The sequence below is a fragment of the Xiphophorus hellerii genome, chromosome 22, assembly GCF_003331165.1.
Source record: "Xiphophorus hellerii strain 12219 chromosome 22, Xiphophorus_hellerii-4.1, whole genome shotgun sequence".
Taxonomy (NCBI): Eukaryota; Metazoa; Chordata; class Actinopteri; order Cyprinodontiformes; family Poeciliidae; genus Xiphophorus; species Xiphophorus hellerii.
In genome coordinates, this window is record NC_045693.1 from 21,287,586 (window position 1) to 21,304,256 (window position 16,671).

Here is a 16,671-nt window from a genome sequence, read left to right on the forward strand (position 1 = left end):
TCAGCAAAAATAAACAAATAACAACTACTGAACGTCGCAAAAATAGCTGGATGTTTCTCATGACGTAAAAATGAAAACCACATTCAGACTTCCTGGCATTTCTCAGACAGAAAGTTAAAATCCTCCAGAGGCTAATGGGGTGAAGAAGTTCTTTTTGTTCACAGATATTGCAGCATATTCCTGCTGAGAAACTCAGTTTAACAATCTCGTTTTAAATAGCGATAATGTTTCCTGTACCTTTCTTCAGTAAGTCCATCTTGTTTTCCTCATCAGCAGACGGTGCTGATCTATTACTCTCCATGTAATACTGGAAGAACTCCTGGTGATGAAAACACAACCATCACCAAGTTAACGAGGAGGACAAGAAAAGCAGCGTTATTGTCAGAGTTGGTGAGTTTTACCATCTTAGGCAGCATGAAGTAGGACATAATGGCCAGAAGAATAACAACGCAGGCTGTGACAAAGTAACCAAAAGCACTGTCCTGCAGTTCTGATCCGCCTGAAGTCAGAAACAACATACAAAATCACTAAATTATAATGACTTTTTAACGTCTATGTTCAGAAAAAGAAGAATATCTAGTGGTGTGATTAGTATCAAATCCATGTTTCAATGTGGAAATGTGTCCAAATTAGAAAAATATCATGTGGATGATTCTCATTTTTAAATAAACAATATTTTGCTCTTGGGAAGCTGGTTAATACCAGCGATAATTGAGAAATTAGGGCACTTTATATGAGGTGGTGTGATGGGTTCAGTAAGAAATACAGTGTAAAGCCCTTTAGAGTAGTAAAATGTGAAGGTGAATGGCAACTAGACTAACCGAAAAAAGTCCCAGCAGTTTTTATTGAAAGATAAACAACTTATAAGAAACAGATTTGTTACTGAGGAGCCACTGATTAATCATCTATAATTACCCAAGACATAGACTCATTACTAAGCATATTCGTCAGAACCGAACCGCTGATCAACCGGTTAGTGCGCTAAGTGCCAGTGGAAATGCACCTTAAGTAAACCAGAACCACCACTAGTGTACGCAGCTGTCCTTTGACTGGACCAGAACGTTGTAGATACGTACTGGCCAGGGCGCAGATCATGGAGAAGGCAGCAAAGGTGCCAGCCAGACCCTGTCCGCTCATGATGGGAGTGGTGTAGGAGGCGGGCAGAATCCCTGCGAGTCCAAACAGACTGCCCTGAAGAACGGCGCCGAACGCTGGTGAGACACGAACATCAAACAGCTTAAAACACAGAGGAACACATACAAAGACCAGAAGAAGAGAAACTAAACCATTACTCCGCTGCAGAAATGACTTCCTCAACTACAGCTAATGTCTGAGCTGCATGCAGAAATTATGAGCTGAACATCAAAGCTCTAGGGGTCACCGCGTTCTCCTTTAAAGAAAAAATGAAAACACGTCGGGCTCCTCGTGCATGAGAACATGCGGGTCAGAACCGACCAAATGGGGAGAAGGAGGAGGATGAGCTTATCCCCGCTGTGCTGTGACTTGTTGCAAATAAACAAACACAGCGAGAAGAGAGACTGTGTTGAGAATCTCAGCGGGAAGCTCTGGTAGGGTTTAGGGCTTGGAGGTTTTCCCATCGCTATAAAATTCCTAACGTGAAATGGACATGGAAGAAGACAAGTCTAATTCAGTCCGACAGAGGAGCTTCACCATTTATACAAGGTTGTGTTGTGCTTTAACTAGGCCATGGTTTAATGCTGTGCTCCACTGGCTGGAAGTCATGTTGCCCTCAGTTTAACAGTATCTGCTAATGTTGTGCATATTATCCATTGGAAACCTAAAGGAACATATTAAAAAACATATTTTGTACATTACTATCCATACCACTGTGCTAATGAGACACAAGTAGGCAGCACTGAAAATAATCAGTTCATTACAGCAGCTTTTACTGCATTTAACGGAAGCCATATTGGATCATGGGGTCAAAGTTGGCGAGAGTTCTCAACCTTCATAAATCCCATTTATATATTTTTGTCTTTAAAGTAAATGTAAGTTCCAAAACGTTTTAAGAAATGATAGTTAAGTAATCTATACATATGAAAATGTGTCTGTGAGCTAAAACTCAAAACACCCGACCTTCCTGTTTGTCTTTACCTATAACCTGGTTATTGAGCTCCAGTAGTTAAGTATTTATTTTATTCTTTATTTTTTTGTCTTTTGTAACCACTGGCAGTGCTTCTGTCGTACTACTGCATATTTGCCTTTCATTTCAGTGGCATAAATAAATCAAATCAAATAAATACAAGATTATGAGCAACAAAAGTAAAACTGTCAGTTCTGACATGGAGGAAGGCTGTAGATCCACACTATCGATCCCAGTGTTCATGTACTATTCAGACGAGGATTGTGTCAAAAGTTAAACTCAGTCTTTAAAGACGTGAAAGGACACGATCTTCCACACAATCTTCTTAAGTTTCTCATGCTTAGACACATGTAACAACACATCAACACATGTTCCAAAACAGGAAAGTGGTCTGTGGGCGACTCCACAGAGTGTGTAACATTTTAAAACTTCAGATGTGGCAAAACCACTCACAGTTGATGCAGACAATCTTAATCATAGTGAGGGTGAAGAAGGGAACGGGCTCTATGTCCACTTTGACCATGATGGCCGTCACCATGAAAACTAGGAAGATGACGGCCAAGCTGCCCGAGATGCGCAACTTCTGAGAGATTCTGAAACAAAACAAAACAGGACGATACAGAAAGTGAGAGAAAATCATTCACCTGTTTTCTGACAATGATAAGAACAAAATACGTTCTAGAATAAATGCAGAAAGTCACAATGTCCTAGCTTTTCTTCTGTGGCGGTAAGCGGAAGGAAACCAAAAAAAAGTAGGTGTAAAAAAAAAGACAAGAGAAAATCCAAGGTGAGAAGAGGGATGTGGGAAACATAAATAGCATTCCTGCCTGTGTTTGTTCAAGGAAAACATTCACTGACGTCGAATTAAAGCAAACATGACATAAACACACACATCCCTTATGAGAGGATGAAACCGATGCTCATGCTGCATGATCTCTCCTTCAGTAAATATCGCAAAGGAGCAGTCACGTTAAAAAGTAAAAAACAAACATCCTGTAGATCCAACACAGTTGTTAGCGCGTTTGACCTCGTGTGGCAGAGAAGACGAGCGTTACCTTTGGTGTATGAAGGAGTTGAGGCAGGTGAAAATGAGCAGAGGCACCATGGCGCACAGCGTCATGACGTTGTTGAACTTTGACTCCAGCATGTTGCGTTCTGAAGTTGCATTGTTGTGTTCGGTTATTGGATCTTTCAGTCGGCTTGTGAAGTACTGAGGGAGAGAATAGAGGAGTGCAGAGGCATTAGCGCAGTTCTCTCACTGCCACAGAGCAGAATGGAGTCACAGGCTGGTGCCATGTGGAGGGAAATGACAGGGATGCTTTTCATTTACGAAAGTACATAAATCACACTGATGCGTCTAGCAACAATATTTACATCCCCTAAACTTCCTCAACTAAAATGTTTTCTGGGGTTCGTCTCTACCGGCTTTGTACATCTAGACTGACTTTTTTTGGCCGTTCGTCTTTGCTAAAGAAGCTGAAACTCAGTCAGATTAAATGGAGAGAATCTGTAAACTTCTGTTTTCAAACTCTTCAATCTCTTAAATCAAAGATGCGTCCTGCTGGAAGATAAACCACTTTCCCATTCACTCTGACCAGCTTGTCTATCATGGCTGAAGAAAATGGTTCCCACAGCATGATGCTTCTACCACCACGTTTCATTGTGGGGATGGTTTGTTCAGGGTGATGCCCAGTGGTACTTTTCCACCAGATGTAGAGTTTACAAGTGGGAAAATATATAAAAATGTGATCCTTGTGTTCAATACTTGACTTGGAGAAAACTACCAACTGGTCTTATGTTTTTCTCACAAGATTTACAGAGAGAACAACTGAATGATGCACTGGTTCCTTTTGGTCTCTTGAACATAATTGCATTAAATCACATTAGGAGCCATAAGAAGAAAGTATTTCAATATAAAATTCCAGACTTTTTGTCTTATTTTTTTTTTTAGCAAAGTCAGCATTTCTTATTGCTCATAAAAATAATTTACATTTTTAAAGGATCAAGATAAATCCACCTAACTGGATTATTTCAGACACGCTGATTAATAAAGTTCGTTTGGGTTGTGGAGTAAATCTTTTATTATTACAATAGGCTCGTTGGTAAGATGAAGAAACATCTTACCATTGTTGCTGTCATGAAGAAATTCCACGGTAAAAGTGTCCCCAAGCCCAGGATAAAAAAAATAATCCATACTGCGTGGTATCTGGGAAAGGAAATCCAGATGAGAGTTCATTAGTGAAGCATCTTTAGATCGACAAATTGATTTCATCCAGGCCTGGATGCTAAAGACAGGAGCGTTTTGTTCAAAACAGAGATCTTATCTCTGGTTTACAGTAACGAGTCTCACCTGTCCTGAGGTGCGTTGATGGCCGTCATGGTTTTCAATCTGTGTCTGGTTTGTGTTCAGTCTTTGATTGGGGAGCACCAGGTCTGAAATGAACAGAAAAAAATTTATATTTTTCACAGTCAGCAGAATCTATTCCTTCTTCGTGTAAATAGATGTTCTAAAATATGGAAGGGAAAAAAACGGATCTGGTTCGTACTGAATATTAACATATTACAATAACAGGGTTTCCCTCAGTGTATTACAAGCCTGGCGGGTAGGCCTGTCACGATAGCAAATTTTGCTGAGCGATTAATTGTCTCAAAAATTATTGCGATAAACGATAATATTGTTTGAAGACCTTTTTACACTGATTTAATGAAAATGATGTAATAATGCATGTGATTTCCTGCCAAAGATAGATACACTTTATTTTCAAAAGAACACTAAACACTGGAACTGATAAACAAAATAAACAAAACAACCAAAAACAAAAATAAAATGGATTCTCAGTCTCCATTAATAAAAAACTCACTTGGAAAAAAAAACAACTAAACAACATAAAGCCAAAGTGGAAATAAATACTGCATTCAACCAAAAGAGTGCAGATTATGAAGTCTGTATATTATGTTGCCCTTCAGTAATAATTAGATTTAAATAGAGAAGACGGGCACATCGACTACCTGATGCAATAGTTCACACTACATGATTTTTTGCTCCTATTTTTCCCCATACAACAATATTAGATCATTGGTCTTTCTAAGATTGTGTGGTGTGTTACGGTAGATCATCTTGGCCGCTCCGATCCAAATCAGGTTTTTCCCCGACTAGGAGCTTAACGCAGCATGTTGAATGTGACAGGCAGCCAATCAGAAAGCGAGGATTCTCCTCCCTGTTTTCTGAGGGGAAATTACGTCGGGGAATCCCAAACAGCTGACACGGCGCAACCCGAAGTCCAGCGGACATTGGAGATAATATGTGGAAACAACATTAATGTTTATTCAACATGCAAAGAATATAGAAATGACAAGAGGAGGAGTTGGAGCGAAATTGCTACCGCAGTTAATAAACCCGGTAACTTTTCAGCTGTTCTTCGTTAACGTGACGTAAATAGGTTATAATGATTTTCATTCAGTCAGGACTGACACTAGTTACATGCATTGCAGGTAGATTGTAGTAAAGCATTGATTAATGCCTGGTTTTAAAATTAGTTCACTGGACTTGTAGCCATTATTTTGTGCCCATTGTTGGACACACGGCAGGAACGAACCATTCGCACTGTTATATCTAGGATTTCTGTCGGCTAATGTGTGGTCTGTCAGGTTTTGAAAATGAGCCGACAATCGGCCGGCAGCTCTAAGATTGTGCAGTGTGCGCTGGGCTTTACACTAAGGAAATGAGGAAGGGAGGAGTCGGTGGAGAGCACCAGAGTTGAGCCCTTTTTCATTCAGTCTCATTAGCTGAAAGAGAAAAAGGTCGGAAGAGACGATAGTGCCGATAATTAAAATGACGTCGATAGCTTTAATTTATCGTACGATTAATCGATTTATCGTTTATCGCGACAGGCCTACTGGCGGGCCACCAGGCTTCACTTGTGTCCCCGCCAGGCTAAGCATTGCTTATTTATTTAAGTGTTTTTAAAAGGTTTGCATTTATTAAGACTATATAGCTGGTGTTCAGGTGTTAATCTCCCAACCTTTCAATAACACATAATTATCAAGTGATACTTTCAAATTTCCGGTCATCTTTTAAATGAGAAACCCGACGGGCAGCTGGATGTTTAGCAAGTTTTCTGGGGGAAACCTTGAATAAGTGACAAAAATTCTGATCTCTGTATGTTTGTAATATCTCCATTTGTTTAGATTTTGTGTTTTGGAGGCAGTGCTATTTATTTTAAATGTTCAGAGCTGCTCCCCCCCCAACTGGTAACTAATTATATTTACATACTGCCTCCCAAGCCTCTGCTGTAAGTTAATTAATTCACAAAATGTTATTTTCCAGGCAGAGACATTATTTATAAAAGCAAGAACAAAAAGTTGGCAGCAAGCTGGCACAGGCTGCTCAAATAGACATCCGGAGAAAGAAGAAGTGCTGATTTCAACATAACAAACGATCGTGGTTTTTAGACGGAACCGGCAGATTAACTTTTCAGCAGAAATCACTGCGGCTTCTGGCCAGCTGAGTTGGCAGAGCATCGCAAATCTTAAGAAACAGATGTGGCAACAACTCTACTTCCTAATTGGAAACATTTCAGTCATTACAGGGTGAAAAATGCAGAAAGTGGTCAAACACAGTCAACAGTACACAGAAACCCTACCGCTTGTGAATAAAGTTAGGTAACGATTGTAAAACACAATTCAGAATGCCGCAATATCTCAACACATTTCTCTACACTCTCTAAATAACAAAACATGACAAAGTACCCTGAAACAAAAGAGACTTACTGTCCAGCAGCCTTTAAACGCAGACTGGAGACCCCAGCTTCCTCTCATCAACTAACACAACGGCTGAACAAGCCCCGCACGCCTCATTTATACCATAGAGAAGTTCGCTAGGTTAACACCCAACTAAACACTAGACCTAGCCCACTCTGCATCTCCTCCTCCAGGCCTCAGACCCTGGAGTCCTCAACCCAACCCTTGTTGTGCAGCTTTACATTCACATTCCACTCACGCGCATGTGACCATCCCTGGCATGTCGACGTAAACTCCTGAAAAATTATGGAGCGATGTTTGGTCCTGCATGTGATTTCTGTCTGTTTCTTCCTCAGCGATATGACCACAAACTCCTCATAAAGCACCCCACCCTGCTCGCTTTTTATTGTTTTTATCCTATTTGCACCATCCTAGCTAAAATAGCACTCTATGTGACACATGCATGTTTTAACCTCACTTCAACACAGTCATCTACAATTTTGCAATTGCAAAGAACTAGATGAAGCTAAATTTGGCTTATAGATATATTTTTAGGAGAGTGAACTGAATGCTGTTGCTCCATGTTTGGTTCTGGGAATGCAGAGAAGACCAGAACCAGAACACTTGAGAGGTTTGGAAGGTTAATACACTAACAGCAGATCTTTAATGTATTGTGTTGCTAAGCCGTTCAGTGATTTCAGTAATATAAAGTCTATTCTCTGAGCTACAGGGAGCTGGTGTAGGGAATTTAAAACTGGTGTGATGTTTGCTATCTTCCTGGTTTTAGTGAGAACACGAGCAGCAGCGTTCTGGATCAGCTGCAGCTGGACGACTGGTTTGTCAGTCAGACTTGTGAAGACACTGTTGCAGTAATCGATGCGACTAAAGATAAATGCATGGATGAGTTTCTCTAGATCCCGCTCAGACACAAGTCCTCTAATCCTAGAAATGTTCTTTGTGGCTGTCTTTATGTGACTCAGAAGGTTCAGGTCCGAGTCCATCACCACACCCAGATTTTGGGTCTAGTTTTCAGCGGTAATAACTAGACTTGTGTGTCTTGATCATTCTTCCTCTGGTTCGAAAACCATTTTGTTTTTTTCATCTGAAGAACTTTGTGGCTGATCCACACATTGATTTATTCTAAGCATCTGTTCGATGCTTAAATGGGTTCAGATTCACCTGGTGACATAATGTGGAGCTGAGTATCATCTGCAGAGCTATAACAGCTAATCTTATTACTTATTATAATCTGAGCTAGAAGGAGAATGTAAATATTAAGAGAGGCTCCAAGATGGAGCCCTGGGGAACGCCACATGTGATTTTTCTCAGCTCCAGTGAGAAGTTACCCACTGACACAAAGAAGTTCCTGTTCTTCAAGTCAAACCACAGTTATGGACTTTACCAGAGACAAAAAGTTAACGCATTTGTTAATTTAATTTAAAATAAATCCCAGAAACATTGTATTATTGCCATTATTCACAATTTATTGAGTATTTTTATGAATTGATTGAAAAGTGTTTGGGACATCCAGGGGGGAAAAAAAAACTAAACCGGAGTGCAAAAGAAAAAAAAAAACAATGCATCAGTTTTCAATTAAAAACACAAACACTTGGATCCTGCAAGATTAATGAATATAGATACACGTACTAAACTAAATGTAGTTCATATAGTTTACTGGCGTAACAAATCACATGGTGCATCTGACTGGCCCTGACTACACACAGAGTCCTTGTTACGTCCACAAAGGGCACAACATATTTGAGGACACTAAGACAAAAATGAGGATTCAAAAGTAATTTTTATTTTCAATTCTCTCGACCTTTTCTTTAAGATGAGCTTCTTTTGATTTTTCTGTGAAGATAAAGAGAATTAAATCCTCGGTTCCCCGTGTCCCAAAAAAAAAAGAAAACAAAAATCCCAAAGTATAAACAGAAAGTTGGACCTGATGAGCCGATCAAAAAGAACAAAACGGTACAGCAGGGGGCCAACCCTATACAGGGCCGTCGAAGCCCCTGCTAGTACCGGACTACAAGAAAAAAGAAACTACTGTTAAAGAAAAATCGAAAACAGGACAACCGGTCCCACCAGGTCAAAAATTACAACAAAAAAACATCAACCAAACAAACAGCTAACAAAAACTACCGTGCGGCAGGCTGGAGACGTGCACACCGCGTCAGAACGCATCCTGGGTCTTGGTTGGGAGTGGGCGTCGCCTTTACCTGGCGCAACCCAGCCTATTTATAGGCGGTCCAACAGCGTCACAAATTAACGGACCAATTACAAGAAAGAATTATCAAAACTCCAAAGTATATTAAACAACAACAACAAAAATCATACAACTAACTTCTATACAAAATAATCCAAGTGAAAAAAAATAAACAGAAATAAATACAATGTGCCGGAGCACATAACACCCCCACACAAAGACTCTGAATGGGGATTGAGGCAACCTGTAAAAAAAAAAAACTCAACCCATTCAGAAAAAGAAAGGTAAACAGACTAAAGTCGTGATCCAGTCTGAGCTGTGGTCTGGTGACGCTGTGGTTGGAGTGCGCCCTAGTTTCCCCATACCCGGCGTCTCCATGATCATGGGCAACGATTTGGCTGGGGGTCGAGTGTTAGTTACTCCAGACGTTACACCCGTCCCGGTGTTGCGCACCTGTCCGGATGAGCTTGCTCTTACCTTCCCTGATGTGTCCACGTCGTGCGCAGTTACGCGCGCAGCACGGCTTCCTAACAAACTCATCCAGGTCAAACTCCATGTCTAGACCACAGAATCAAGCCACACTCCGCGCTAAAAGCCCATGCACAAACAAAAGCTACCAGAAAACCACGCCCACAATCTCAATTAAACCACCGCAACGCACACCAGCTGTTCCAAACTGCAGAGAAAAACCACACAACCGGAACAAACGCAAAACAAGCTCAGGACACAACTAGGCGCTAAAGGTAAACCTTGTTCAGACGAGCCCCCATAAATATGTTACGTCCACAAAGGGCACAACATATTTGAGGACACTAAGACAAAAATGAGGATTCAAAAGTAATTTTTATTTTCAATTCTCTCGACCTTTTCTTTAAGATGAGCTTCTTTTGATTTTTCTGTAAAGAGAAAGAGATAAGAGATATTAAATCCTCGGTTCCCCGTGTCCCAAAAAAAAAAGAAAACAAAAATCCCAAAGTATAAACAGAAAGTTGGACCTGATGAGCCGATCAAAAAGAACAAAACGGTACAGCAGGGAGCCAACCCTATACAGGGCCGTCGAAGCCCCTGCTAGTACCGGACTACAAGAAAAAAGAAACTACTGTTAAAGAAAAATCGAAAACAGGACAACCGGTCCCACCAGGTCAAAAATTACAACAAAAAAACATCAACCAAACAAACAGCTAACAAAAACTACCGTGCGGCAGGCTGGAGACGTGCGCACCGCGTCAGAACGCATCCTGGGTGTTGGTTGGGAGTGGGCGTCGCCTTTACCTGACGCAACCCAGCCTATTTATAGGCGGTCCAACAGCGTCACAAATTAACGGACCAATTACAAGAAAGAATTATCAAAACTCCAAAGTATATTAAACAACAACAACAAAAATCATACAACTAACTTCTATACAAAATAATCCAAGTGAAAAAAAATAAACAGAAATAAATACAATGTGCCGGAGCACATAACAGTCCTATATATGAAGGCAGCTAACGCACAATTAACCCATTAGGAATCAGGCAGCAGGACTTAGGAACCACTGTCTGGGAAAGGCAAACACAGAATGTGGGATGGGAAAACAGCTTTACTTCTGCAACAAAGACATTCCTGGAGAACCCAGAGGAGCTAATTTGGGTTCTCCCATGATGATAGTCATCTTATAATCCGTCTCCAAAATGTCTTAAAAGAACTGAAAGCGTCATTGTGTTTGTGTGTAAGCTCAGTTTTGAATCCAACACACCCGTAGGAGATTCTTTTCCAAAGAAATAGAAAACATCTTTCAGCAGAATTGGAAGAGATGCTATGGCTGACATTATGTAACGGTTAATTACAGACCTGCTTCTGTCATGTCTACTTGTAATTGAACAGAACCAAGAAGAGATGTCAAATGTACACATCTATTGTCAAATTTACCAATAATTACATTTCTACCCAACAGTAAGTGCTGTACAGTCAGCTTTGAAACACACACACTTCTATTTCTGACATGGTGGGAGAGCAATTTTGTTTTTTTTACCCATCATGTTTCTCATTTAAAATCTTCACAAAATGAAGTAATTTGTGTGAAAACAAACTCAGAGACACAACAGGAATCCCATTAAGTTCGGCTCCACCTAGCTCTGGTATAGGTGTGGTTGCTTTGACCCAAACTTTGTGGTTTGGAAAAATCCTACACAGTCTGAAACAACTGGGAAAATGTGAAATCTGATTCAAACATTTTCCAGGTCCAAATAATAATAAAAAAAGGATATAAAGAACAAATTGTATTCTCAAGAGTTTGTTCTTGGTATACTGTTAACATAATAAACGTGATGTAAAATACATTAAAATAAAGAATCTCAAAAACTACAGCGCCAGCATCGTCTGTTTGCTTTAATCCACTCTGTCCTCTGCTCTACTGACAGGATTTTGAAGTTGCTGCACTGGTTCAAATAATGAAGCTCTGTATCGCAGAAGGGACAGTATTTTTTTGGTTTGTCCTGAGAGATCTCTCTCACAGCTGGAGTCCTATCTGATTTCATCTTTGACTGAGGAGACTGACTGCCAAGTAGAATCGCTGTAGATCTTTGTGACTTGTAGTCAGGACGTCGGCTCTTGGGTGGAGCTTGTCTCTCTCTATTGGAGGTACTGCTGTATTGATCACCACTAACTTGAACTCGTACTTCGTACTCAAGCCAGTCGGCCAGATCAAGCAGGGTTGGAACTGGAGTATGAACAGGGTTCACAAATCTATGAAAGTGTGCTCTTAGGTCGTGTGGCAACTTCACTAGGAGACGAGAGACATGTGATGCACATCTCAGTTCTGTCCATCCTTGGCTTCCAAGTTGCTGCAGCATTCCTACTAAGGCTCGAACTTGAAGGGCAAAAGACTTAAATGCTTTAATGTCCCCAGGTCTGATATTAGGTCCATCCATTAAATCAGAAATCCTCTTCAGCGCCAGCTGCTGCAGTTGACCATACATCTCAGTGAGCGCTCTTATAGTGTCCGTAAATGGGAGGGGACTGTTACTGTATGAGTTGGCTATAAGTAGCGCCTCTTCACATTTGAGATGATCTGTGAGTATTTGAAACTTAAAATGCTCTGGAGCGTCATATGGGAGTAAATTGTCGAGGGCTAGTTTCAATCTGGCAAACTCACGAGGGTCCTTGGAGTTGAAGTAAGGGATAGTCGGTTTGGGACCATGGTAGGCCTGTCATGATAAATGATAAATCAATTAATCGTACGATAAATTAAAACTATCGACGTCATTTTAATTATCGGCATTATCGTCTCTTCCGGCCTTTTTCTCTTTCTGTTAATGACACTGAATGAAAAAAGGCTCAACTCCGGTGCTCTCCACTGACTCCTCCCTTCCTCATTTCCTCAGTGTAAAGCCCAGCGCACACGAAATGATCTTAGAGCTGTGGGACTGAATGAAAATCATTATAACCTATTTACGTCACATTAACGAAGAACAGCTAAAAAGTTACCGGTTTCGCTCCAACTCCTCCCCTTGTCATTTCTATATTCTTTGCATGTTGAATAAACATTAATGTTGTTTCCACATATCATCTCCGATGTCCGCTGGACTTCGGGTTGCGCCGTGTCAGCTGTTTGGGATTCCCCTCCGTAATTTCCCCTCAGAAAGCACAGAGGAGAATCCGCGCTTTCTGATTGGCTACCTGTCACATTCAACAGGCTGCATTTTAAGCTCCCAGTCGGGGAAAACCCCTGATTTAGATCGGAGACGATCTACCGTAACACACCACACAATCTTAGAAAGACCAACGTTTTAAGATTGTTGTAAGGGGAAAAATAGGAGCAAAAAATCGTGTAGTGTGAACTATTGCATCAGGTAGTCGATGTGCCCATCTTCTCTATTTAAATCTAATTATTACTGAAGGGCAACATAATATACAGACTTTATAATCTGCACTCTTTTGGTTGAATGCAGTGTTTATTTCCACTTTGGCTTTATGTTGTTTAGTTTTTATTCAAGTACATTTTTTATTAATAGAGACTGAGAATCCATTTTATTTTTGTTTTTGGTTGTTTTGTTTATTTTGTTTATCATTTCCAGTGTTAAATGTTCTTTTGAAAATAAAGTGCATCTATCTTTGGCAGGAAATCGCATGGATTATTACGTCATTTCCATTAAATCGGTGTAAAAAGGTCTTCAAACAATATTATCGTTTAATGCAATAATTTTTGAGACAATTAATCGCTCAGCAAAATTTGCTATCGTGACAGGCCTAGACCATGGTAATACTCTAGTGCTGAGGATTTACCAAAGGAAGGATCTAGATGGGGGGAACGTTGGTGGTCAGATGAGTATCTGCCTCCCCGACTTCTCTCTCTGTCACATTCATAGAGTGTTGCATGGTAATCATCATGGTGATCCCTGTAATCAGAAGATTGTCTCCTCTCTGCTCCGTAGTAGCGGCTATCATGGCGAGCGCTTGGACTACTAAAATGTGGCCTTATGCTATCACATGATTTATCACGAGCTTTACGGTGTGATTTACACTCTCTTTGATGTGACGACTCTGGTTCCATACAATCATCAGTTTTGAAATCCATAGGCTTGGCTTGGGAGAAGGGAGATGAGCTTCGAGATGTTACAGGAAAAATGTCATCTTTGCTGAGTAATCCCACTTCCTGCAGACAGTGATCCAGGTTCTCAATGGGGTCACGTGGGTGGCTTTGTGGAGTTGGAGGAACATCATTAATCACCGAGGGGGCACTTACTGCCTGACGTGGGCCTGTGTGGCCACTATATGGCGTCGGCTTACTAGTAGGTGCTGGTGTAGTAGATGTGTCCTCTCTCATGCTTTGAAGATATCTGAGCATTTCAGATGAAGATGGCTGCTCCTCCTGTTAAGGAAAAATGATTATTTTTAGTGCTTAATACAGTTAATCTTACGACATGTATAAAAGGTATATTCAGCACTCTTATTTGGAACAGCTTTGTGTCAAGCATTTGGGATTGAGCAGATGAGCAGGCATTCAGACAGGCAGGAGCTCCCCGCTGTGAGGCGAAGCCATAAAATTAGCATTCCCGGCAGGGCAGAGGGACTTTAGATTTCACAGGTATCTGTGAAGTCTTATCTCAGGATTTTACTGTGCCCAGAATGACCGTGGGAGCCACAGGGGGTCAGGGCAGCAGTTTGCTTCTTTGTTTTGCCAGATGGCCTTTTGATCTTTGCGTAGATCAGGGGGAGTTTCCAAGTTTCTCTGAGTGCTTAAGGGAGTTTCCAGTTGGTCAACAGGAGGAACGCCTTGAGTGCATAAATTAAATAGGAAAACACCTCCTTAGTATAAGATTACGTGTCAGGAGAAAAAATACAGAGAGCGGCCACCATTTTGCCTTTTTGCATCGGCTCTCTCCAAAGACGCGTCTTTGCTTTTTGTTTGTCTTTGTTTTGTGTTTGTCTGTCTTCCCCTTGTCTGTCTTTATTTTTATGAGAAAAATGCATATCTCTGTTCCTCTGCAGTTTTGTTGTTGATTGCTTTGTATGAGATTAAACTCTGTGATCTGTGACGTCAACGCGCTTTGTTGTTGTTTCACTTTAGTGCACGCCGCCGCCACTCGCTGAGGATCTGGGACATTAAGGAGGAAAGAGCCAAACGTTTTGTCCAAAGTTAACATTAAATTATCCTCTTTTTTAACACTCCTCAGTAATGTGGTGCCTTGGTGTATAGCTGACCTCATAATTCTGGAGATATGATGGTATATGCATCAATCTTTGTAGGCGGTTTACATCTGTCCAATGTCTCTCATGTGGGCTTGACATATTGACTGTAGTGGTTGCTTAATCCGGCTCGAAGGACCAAAATTGTAATGAAGACTGAAGCTGGTTCAGTTGTGGATAAACAATCACTCCAGGGTGTCGGGTTAGAACAGCTGATACATATGTTCAGGTGAGTTAGTGAAAGAAGAGAATGTCTAAGTTCAGAATTGAGCTTTACTTGTTTTTAATTAGCTCGGGAGGTTCAGCCATACATATAAGGGCACTTGTGTGTGTGGTTTCCTATAAAGATAAACAAATACAAATTATGAGAATTTGTCTGTAAACCCTTTCACAAATAAACCTAATTTCCACAATTGAATAAATGTGTTAATGTCTGACTATGAGAATGTAAATAATAATTATACATACATAGTAATAATAAACCCTGCAAATAATAGTGTCACACGGTAAACATACAAGAGAAATAATGCATTTCAATTGCAAATGGTAACACAAATAACAGCTGCAACTAATTAACCGAGCTTAATAGCTTAATGCTAAACGGCTAACTTTTAGCTCTCAACAATACAAGTAAAATACACCAAACGACCATAATACTCAACGGGACAAAGCACAACTACAGCTCTTAGACATTTACGAAACCGAACTAAATCAGCAACAGTATTACTTACATTCAATGGACGCACACAATAGAAAGAGGTAATGAACGAAGTCAGCCTTGAGAACCGCATCACTCTACTCAGATCCATAAACAAGATGTAACAAATATGAACATGAAGCCACCCAGTGGCTGAAATAAAATACTGCATCTAAAATACTTTGATGAAGAAAACCTAAACTAGAGGGCTGAAAACAAATAATTAACAGTCTTTTGTACAACTATCCATCCATCACTAATCCAACAGTCTGACCGTCCATGCATCATCCATCGATCCGTCAATCCTTCAATTCAAATGCTCCTTAGTACATCCCTCAATGACTCAAATCGTTGTCTATCAAATGTGCATGAACTCTGCACCAACCCACACTTCCATTTGTCATTCATTCTAATTATAATCAGCTCCCCGTTCTTGTCTAAACTGTTCCTGGACTGAAGAAATCATGTAAAAATTCGTCATGTAATATTTTGTGTTACTCCAATAATGCTCCAGAATTTAACTTAGGACTCTGGAGACTTCAGTCTAGAAAAGTCTGGGGCTCTGTCAAGGAAAAGCTGCAGGAGCTCCTGGTTGTTGAAGAAAAATGTTTATGAAACAAAACTTCCATGCTCACTCTGGTTGTCACCACAAGCGTCTAATCTCTCTGCTCCGCTCAGCCAGCCAAACCTTATCATAGCCAGCAGCATCATAGACAACAACAACAACAGAGCCCAGTTTAAAACATACCGCTAAGGCCATGCTACTGCAAAGTATGTCTCTCTCACAGTGCACAACGCTCATGAGCCAATTGGCAAAGGTTGCCCAGTACTGGAGCGGTGCCCAGCAGAAACACAGCACTTTGCAGTCTGTGCAGTGGCGCACTTTCACACATTTACTGGTTGTCCTCTCTGTGACATTCAGAACTGGCACAGAAATGTACCAGGTTGAAACTAAAGCTCTGTTCTCGTTTACTATTTTAATATTCAGTCAGATCACGTTGATATAAAAAATGCAATTAGAGGAAAACACAACGCTGAAGTCTAGAAGCTGTAGATGTTAAAGGAGTTTAAAAGGACAAGAGTTCATGTTCCTCACTGTACGCCATCTCTAACAGAGTCACCTTTATTACCAGACTGAGGAATAGTTTGATGCTGGTCATATGATCAGGGTAATAGAACATCCTTCTGGAGGTCGTTTCCTAAACACACACACAGACGTGCGGAAACACACTCTCACACACACGCATAGCTATGCC

The 16,671-nt window shown here is 40.7% G+C and overlaps 1 protein-coding gene across 5 annotated transcripts in view; it reads right to left on the reverse strand.

Moving 5' to 3' along the window:
- The window catches only part of LOC116712525 (equilibrative nucleoside transporter 1-like), a 42,754-nt gene that overhangs the window by 6,547 nt on the left and 19,536 nt on the right, over nt 1-16,671 (reverse strand). For 4 of the 5 annotated variants that reach the window (XM_032552301.1, XM_032552300.1, XM_032552302.1 and 1 more), the window contains exons 2-8: nt 4,455-4,537; nt 4,229-4,310; nt 3,160-3,314; nt 2,558-2,697; nt 1,077-1,211; nt 402-499; nt 238-319 (exon numbers count right to left, since the gene is read on the reverse strand). In XM_032552301.1, the coding sequence (XP_032408192.1) occupies nt 238-319; nt 402-499; nt 1,077-1,211; nt 2,558-2,697; nt 3,160-3,314; nt 4,229-4,310; nt 4,455-4,483 (721 nt within the window). In that variant the 5' untranslated portion in view covers nt 4,484-4,537. Of the gene's footprint in view, nt 1-237; nt 320-401; nt 500-1,076; nt 1,212-2,557; nt 2,698-3,159; nt 3,315-4,228; nt 4,311-4,454; nt 4,538-6,874; nt 6,999-16,671 lie in introns of those variants that run through there. The other variant, XM_032552299.1, reaches the window with a different exon arrangement.